Source organism: Nicotiana attenuata, unplaced genomic scaffold (assembly GCF_001879085.1).
Source record: "Nicotiana attenuata strain UT unplaced genomic scaffold, NIATTr2, whole genome shotgun sequence".
Classification (NCBI taxonomy): Eukaryota; Viridiplantae; Streptophyta; class Magnoliopsida; order Solanales; family Solanaceae; genus Nicotiana; species Nicotiana attenuata.
This window is the reverse complement of record NW_017675332.1, coordinates 27,780-35,666: the sequence shown is the minus strand read 5'-3', so window position 1 is coordinate 35,666 and position 7,887 is coordinate 27,780. Positions and strand designations below refer to the sequence as shown.

Sequence of the window (7,887 nt, the reverse complement as noted above, 5' to 3'; positions counted from 1 at the left end):
CTCCTTGATGAATTTTTGATTGACTATTTGAATGTGTTTATCTATTGTGGAACGGGCCGAACGCCTCGGTAGATTAAATAGATGCATCTATGGTTCGCGTTATTCGACCCTTTGGCAGTGGACAATTTAAATATTTGTTGGATCGGGCCGTACGACCTCGACATGATTTGCGCATGCTTGTATTGCTCGCCTTTAAATTTATAGATGTTGATATTTGTTTTTCCCTGGCTTGAGAAAAATGTATAAATGATTAAAATGAATTTGGGAATTTCCTATAAACGAAAGAATTGTTTACTTGCCTCATGCTATTTGAGCTACAACCATTTTTATAAAAGTCCTCGATTTACTATATTGTTGGTATATTATTACTGGACCACTAGTAAGTGTCGAAGTCGACCTCTCATCTCTACCTCTTCGAGATTATACGATATACGTACTGAGTACACGTAGTTTTTATACTCTTGCTACACTTGCTGCTGCAATTTTGTTGCACATGCACATGTACCTCTAGCGGCCTAATGGGCGTAGCACCATGGATTATACAGAGACTTAGGTGAGCTGCATCTCTCAAGGCGACCCGCAGCCAGCATAGTCTCTTTCAGTGTATTGTATTTACTTTCTATCCGAACCTGTATTCTGGACAGTTATTGTACTTTATTTGATTTTCTAGTGATTGCTCATGAACTTGTGACACCGGGTCTGGGATGATTATAAGGTATTTAATATTAAAAGTTGTAAACACTTTTATTTATTCAGTGATAATTACTTTTTTACTAATAAATTAAAGGAAATTATGGTTTCTAAAATATTAAAATAAGAGTTTAATTAATTATTTAATATTAGCTTGCCTGACCGAGGTGTCCGGCGCCGTCATCGTCTTGGATGGATTTTGGGTTGTTACATTTCAAGTAACCGGTTCAATTTAGGTATAATGTAATCAAATGAAAAATAGTAAAATGGTATCCCATTTTATACTGTCTCAAAATAATCCCGGATACCAAACGAGCAAAAAAGAATGAAAACCGGTTGTAAAGATAGTGAAAATATCCCTTTCGCACAGGAAACAATCACCTGCACCGCGTATCAAGCGTGCTTAGACCGACCCCCTATATTCCCTCAAATTATTTTTAAAACCCCACAAATTCCGTGTTTGGTCACAAAATATACTCTTTTCTTCCCCACTGCCCTTACTAAGAAATCAAACCTTCAACGGCAACAGTGCAAAGCTACCATTACCAAATGCACATACACTTCTCTGCCTAGTTCGCCTAGTAATAACTTTATAGCAGAGAAGATAAGGTAAAATTTTCAAAAATCTCAACTTTTTACCGATAAATGGGAACTTATTCATCCAGATCTCTTACTTTTCTCACTAAACTTCTCAATAATATACATATTTTTTTGGTCTCTATGTGTATTTAAGTATCAGGGATTTTCTGTCCTTTTTTTTTTGTGATGCAGACCAAAAGCCTTAGCCGGCTGCTGTAAGCTGCAACATTGGAAGGTGTGAAAATGCGTTTTTTTTAGTTAATTTTTTTGGACAAAAAAAAATAGTTTGACTCTTTCGTAGCTGATGTTTTCTTCTTTCCAAAATTTTGAGAGGTTGGTAAATACTGTAACTATTCATTTTTTTAAAGTTCTTTTTAAAAAGGGGTGACGAAAGAAAGAGGGAGGAAAATGGGTAATGTGTATTTTGTCTCACGTAATAAAGTTTTGTAAATAATTTAATTGGACAATGGAAGACTAAGTCCTATTTATAACATTTTGAACGGGACCCATTTGAAAGCTTTGTTACAGTTGTAATTTGTAATGTGTATATGTTTGCAAGTAGTGTGTGTGTATATTTAATTGGTACTATTATGTTTTGAATGTTTCTTACACGCCTTCAGTAGGCTGATTCTCGTTGTGTTTATAAATTAATGTTGTCAAAATATTTTTATTAGTAATTGATATATAAGTATTGGTCAAGCTAGTGGATGTCATATATATCTCTCTACTTGTGCAAAATCATTATGGTTCAGATTTATGTGAGGAAGAGTTTTAAGTGAAGAGAAGGATCTGGATGTGTAGTTGAACTTACTTTTTGGGTTTTCCTAGAGATGGTGTAGGAAAATCTTGATTCTTTTGAGTTATTGCTGTATCTCATCAAGATTTAGGTAATCTCTTGTTATGTGATTGTTGTTTTATTTTGAACTGTTTGATGCTTTTCAAACAAAATGATCAAGTGGCTTTTTGCTGAAAAAAGGTGATCCCTCTAATGCTTTTAGCTAATAAAGAGAGGTTTGGCTTTGAGGATAGACAAAGAGGAGGTTTTTGGTCATGCTTTGGTTTTCTCTGCATCATTGACCTGCACAAGATCTTTAGTATTTTTTTCCCTTTTCAGCTTTTCTTTTTGCCGTGAATTTTCAAAAAGATTTTCATTTTCCTGTTGCAAAAAGAAGTTTAGCCCTTTGAAATCCAAAGCTTGTATATCCTTTGAACTATTATTTTTTAACCTTGATTTCTTAACTTACAGTTTAATATCTTTTTCTGATTACTTCTTTGGCTTTGTGCAGTTACAGGTTTTGGTGGTTCATTGAGTGATCTTATAGCATTACCTTTAGCGACATGTCTTCGAGATCCTTCAAAGCCTCAGATTCCCAACAGGGTAAGCCTCCTGGTGTTACCTTTGCGAGGAGGACCTCGTCGGGTCGGTATGTGAACTTATCAAGGGAATCTCTGGACAGTGAGCTTAGTGGAATTGAATTTGCAAACTACACAGTGCATATCCCTCCAACCCCTGATAATCAACCTATGGATCCTTCAATTTCACAGAGGGTTGAAGAGCAGTATGTGTCAAATTCCTTGTTTACCGGAGGTTATAACAGTGTGACTCGTGCTCACTTGATGGATAAGGTGATCGAGTCAGAAACTAGCCATCCTCAGATGGCTGGTGCTAAAGGTTCTTCTTGTGCTATACCTGGTTGTGATGGGAAAGTCATGAGTGATGAGAGGGGTGAAGATATTCTTCCTTGTGAGTGTGATTTTAAAATTTGTCGGGATTGTTACATTGATGCTATCAAAACTGGTGATGGCATGTGTCCTGGTTGTAAAGAGTCTTACAAGAACACCGATTTGGCTGAGAATGCTGTGGATCCTTCTGGACGACCTCTGTCTTTACCTTCAAACGCGGGGATGTCTAAAATGGAGCGGAGGTTGTCGTTGATGCGATCAGGTAATAAGTCAGCGATAATAAGAAGCCACTCAGGGTTGATGAGGAGTCAAACAGGGGATTTTGATCATAATAAATGGTTATTTGAGACAAAAGGGACGTATGGATATGGAAATGCTATATGGCCAAAGGATGAGGGATTTGGAAATGACAAAGAAGATCGTGTTGGTGAGCCTTCTGAACTTCTGAACAAGCCTTGGAGGCCGCTTACACGTAAACTGAAAATACCGGCTGGAGTTCTTAGCCCATACAGGTAATTTCTTGTCCCTAACAGTTTCTAATGCATTCTTCCTTCTCTGCTTCTTTGAATTCAAGAACAAAATTAGGCGAAACTACCCACGTCCAAGTGTGCTTAATTTGTAAGTATTGTTTTATTATATCAGATACGCCTGTGCATGAGGTTCTGTGTTTGTTGCATATGTGTTTATCTTGAAGTAGTACCAATTTTATATGGTGGGTAGTGTTTGTCTTATTGTTGGTTATTTTCTTCTACCTATTTGAGAGGTGTCTTGACGCAGCTCCATGTATACAGGCTCTTGATTCTTATTCGCGTTGTTGTTCTTGGATTATTTCTTCAATGGAGGGTCACCCATCCAAACAATGATGCTATATGGTTATGGTATATGTCCATAATCTGTGAGATTTGGTTTGCAATCTCTTGGCTACTCGACCAGCTTCCAAAGTTATGCCCCGTCAACCGTGCTACTGATCTTAATGTTTTGAAAGAAAAATTTGAAACACCAACTCCTACCAATCCCACAGGAAAATCTGATCTTCCAGGTATAGACATATTTGTCTCTACTGCAGATCCTGAGAAAGAGCCACCACTAGTCACTGCAAACACGATACTGTCTATCCTTGCTGCTGATTACCCTGTTGAAAAGCTTTCGTGCTATATTTCTGATGATGGAGGTGCTCTTCTGACGTTTGAAGCAATGGCTGAAGCTGCAAGTTTTGCCAACATTTGGGTCCCATTTTGTCGTAAACATGATATTGAACCAAGGAACCCAGAAACCTACTTCAGCTTGAAGAAAGACCCTTACAAGAACAAAGTACGTCAAGATTTTGTGAAGGACCGCAGACGGTTGAAGCGTGAATATGATGAATTTAAGGTTCGAATCAATAGCCTCCCTGATTCAATTCGTCGGCGTTCTGATGCCTATAATGCTCGAGAAGAAATCAAGGCCATGAAGCTTCAGAGAGAGGCAGCTGGGGATGAGCTTTTGGAACCCATCAAGATAACAAAGGCCACTTGGATGGCAGATGGGACCCACTGGCCTGGCACTTGGATGGTTTCTGCTCCTGAGCACTCTAGGGGTGATCATGCAGGAATCATACAGGTATTGATTCTTCAAATTAATTTGTTGCTTCCATAGTTGTTTATTGATCAGGGAATAATTGTTTGATACACTACTGATGCATATGATCACTCCAGCTGAATCCGCTCCTCGTTGTTCCTCCCTCCAAGGATGAGGAAAAAGAGGATAGAAACTGATAGTTACTTTCTTCTCCCTGATTATTATTAATTGTCTTTAGCGGCTTTTCATTTTGCCAACTGTATGTTTATTTTGCTATTTTATATACTTGGGCTGACAATGGCTTGTATGTTAGTTTCTTGAAGTAATAGATTTGGTTTAACATCGTTAGTTTATTTGGGAAAATACAGGTTATGTTAAAACCTCCAAGTGATGAACCCTTACATGGAACCTCTGCTGATGATGGTCTAATTGATTTAACAGAAGTTGATATTCGGCTTCCGTTGCTGGTATATGTCTCTCGTGAGAAGCGTCCTGGCTATGATCATAACAAGAAGGCTGGAGCCATGAATGCCTTGGTCCGAGCTTCAGCCATCATGTCTAATGGCCCCTTTATTCTCAATCTTGATTGTGATCACTACATCTACAACTCGCAGGCAATGAGGGAGGGAATGTGTTTTATGATGGACCGAGGTGGGCATCGAATCTGTTATGTTCAGTTCCCTCAACGTTTTGAGGGAATTGATCCTTCCGACCGTTATGCAAATCACAATACTGTTTTCTTTGATGTCAACATGCGTGCCCTTGATGGACTTCAAGGTCCAATGTATGTTGGGACCGGTTGCCTCTTCCGCAGGACTGCTCTTTATGGTTTTGACCCACCACGAACCAAGGAATACCACCCTGGTTGCTGCAGCTGTTGTTTTGGTCGGCGCAAGAATAATGCCACTGTGTCTTCTCTCTCTGATGACAACAGGGCACTTAGAATGGGTGATTTTGATGATGAGGAGATGAATCTTGCTTTGTTTCCTAAAAGGTTTGGTAATTCAAGTTTCCTCATTGATTCGATTCCGGTTGCCGAATTCCAAGGGAGACCACTTGCTGATCATCCCGCAGTAAAGAATGGACGACCACCTGGTGCTTTAACTATTCCACGGGAACTTCTTGATGCCTCCACTGTTGCTGAAGCGATCAGTGTCATTTCGTGTTGGTACGAGGACAAAACTGAATGGGGTAATAGAGTTGGATGGATTTATGGATCTGTTACTGAAGACGTGGTGACGGGGTATAGGATGCATAATAGGGGTTGGAGATCTATTTACTGTGTGACAAAGCGAGATGCATTCCGTGGCACTGCACCAATCAATCTGACCGACAGGCTTCACCAAGTGCTTCGATGGGCCACTGGTTCTGTTGAAATCTTCTTCTCTCGCAACAATGCTTTTTTGGCTAGTCCTAAGATGAAAATTTTGCAGCGGATTGCCTACCTCAACTGTGGCATCTACCCCTTCACCTCAATATTCCTAATTGTTTACTGCTTCCTCCCAGCACTTTCGCTTTTCTCTGGTCAGTTCATCGTCCAGACCCTGAATGTCACCTTCCTCACATATCTTCTCGTGATCACATTGACTCTTTGCGCGCTCGCGGTGCTTGAGATCAAGTGGTCTGGCATTGCTTTGGAAGAGTGGTGGCGTAATGAGCAATTTTGGTTGATTGGTGGCACTAGTGCCCATCTTGCTGCTGTGCTTCAGGGGCTTCTAAAAGTGATTGCTGGCATTGAGATTTCATTTACACTGACATCAAAATCTTCCGCTGATGATGATGATGAATTTGCTGACCTCTATATTATCAAATGGACTTCCCTGATGGTCCCACCTATTACGATCATGATTACTAACTTGATCGCAATAGCTGTTGGTTTTAGCCGGACAATATATAGCACGATACCACAATGGAGCCGTTTGCTAGGAGGGGTTTTCTTCAGTTTCTGGGTGCTAGCTCATCTCTATCCTTTTGCAAAGGGATTGATGGGAAGGCGCGGAAGGACGCCAACTATTGTATTTGTCTGGTCAGGACTTATTGCCATCACTATTTCGCTCCTTTGGGTTGCAATCAACCCCCCTGCTGGTAGCACTGAAATTGGAGGGTCATTCCAGTTCCCTTGATTTTTCTAACAGGCATACTCCAATTAGCTCCTCCACAATCCATTCAGATTATTCTTTTTTATTTTTCTTCTGTAACAGAATATGGACAGGGGCCTCGAGTGTTGTGTGGATTTTGCCATCACTATTGTCCTTGAATTTTGTTTAGAGAAGGGCAAAACGTACAATACATTGTTTGTAATCACAGCCTCATGATAGATAGTATAGTTAAATTATTTTGATAATGCTTAGCATCGTTCTTGTTCTTGTGAAGTTTTCAGCTTTTACTGTGATTCTTTTTAGGAAAGTCAGACATTGTCAAACAAATAAACTCTAAACTTGTTTCAACCCTGAAGATTGGTGCATACAATTTGGACAAGTCTTGTTACTTGTGCTTGCTTAAGTATTATCCATTTTCTTCTTTGATGATGCAACTTATCATGCTCTTAAGTCGTCTGCAGAGTACTACCAAATCCATTAATCCAAAATTTTCTGCTTCCCAAACCAACTCCATGACTTTTGTATTTTGACTCTTCGGGGAATCTAAAGGAAGATCCTTATATTCCAATTGAATTATTTAATGTTTGATGAAATGGTCAAATACACATTATCGCTCCTTTACAGACCACTTTGAATATTTAGGTACGTGAATTCTGGGACCGAATTTCTTAAAGGGGAAGAGTATAATGATCCAACCATATTATAAATATCATCTAAATTGTATGTTGAACTCCAAGACGAGAATTTAAGTTACGTTGGAGCACATATATATATATATATATACTAATATATATATATATATTATAATATATATATATATATATATTATATATATAATATATATATTATATATATATAATATATATTTTAAAACGTCTCTTTGAAAATTATGCTATGTCTACTTTATATAACTTGGTGCAATTAGGGCAACACAAGGTCAAAACGTGCATCCGAAAGAGAAATCTTGGAGTGTATCTTTTACCACTGTAAATGGATGAATTAGGTTTTTGTGGTTGAACAAAACAACTGGTAGTCAACATAATTGTATGATTTAAACTTAAATACCAAATCAGTGTGAACTATTTATCCGTGGTAGACCCTGGCAAGTTCAACATAATTTGTCAATTTGATAAGACTGAAGACGTTTCCAATCAGAAATACTTTACTAAGTAAATATTCATTTTTTTTTTGAAATATTAGTTTTGCTTGAACATAAAATACGATCATAGTAAGGATGGAAATGGGAGGGGGAGGGGGGGGGGGTTGTGTGTGTGTGTGC

The 7,887-nt window shown here is 38.6% G+C and overlaps 1 protein-coding gene across 3 annotated transcripts; it reads left to right on the top strand.

Moving 5' to 3' along the window:
- Window positions 1-1,142: 1,142 nt before the first annotated feature.
- On the top strand, window positions 1,143-6,963 carry LOC109219963 (cellulose synthase-like protein D3). Of its 3 annotated transcripts, XM_019384425.1 has the most exons (5): window positions 1,143-1,299; window positions 1,462-1,504; window positions 2,556-3,464; window positions 3,744-4,551; window positions 4,878-6,963. In XM_019384425.1, exons 3-5 carry the CDS (start codon window positions 2,608-2,610, stop codon window positions 6,630-6,632), a joined length of 3,420 nt encoding a protein of 1,139 aa, XP_019239970.1. In that variant the 5' UTR covers window positions 1,143-1,299; window positions 1,462-1,504; window positions 2,556-2,607; the 3' UTR covers window positions 6,633-6,963. The 3 variants fall into 3 exon arrangements, with proteins under 3 accessions (XP_019239970.1, XP_019239969.1, XP_019239971.1); XM_019384424.1 differs by lacking the exon at window positions 1,462-1,504; XM_019384426.1 differs by lacking the exons at window positions 1,143-1,299; window positions 1,462-1,504 and adding an exon at window positions 1,818-2,156.
- Window positions 6,964-7,887: the final 924 nt, after the last annotated feature.

What these genes read in the sequence shown, in the direction of transcription:
- LOC109219963 (XM_019384424.1), top strand. Translation starts at nt 2,608, where the DNA reads ATGTCTTCGAGATCCTTCAAAGCCTCAGATTCCCAACAGGGTAAGCCT. An exon ending in GGAGTTCTTAGCCCATACAG is followed by an intron (nt 3,465 to 3,743) that starts GTAATTTCTTGT and finishes CCATGTATACAG; the next exon opens with GCTCTTGATTCTTATTCGCG. An exon ending in ATCATGCAGGAATCATACAG is followed by an intron (nt 4,552 to 4,877) that starts GTATTGATTCTT and finishes GGGAAAATACAG; the next exon opens with GTTATGTTAAAACCTCCAAG.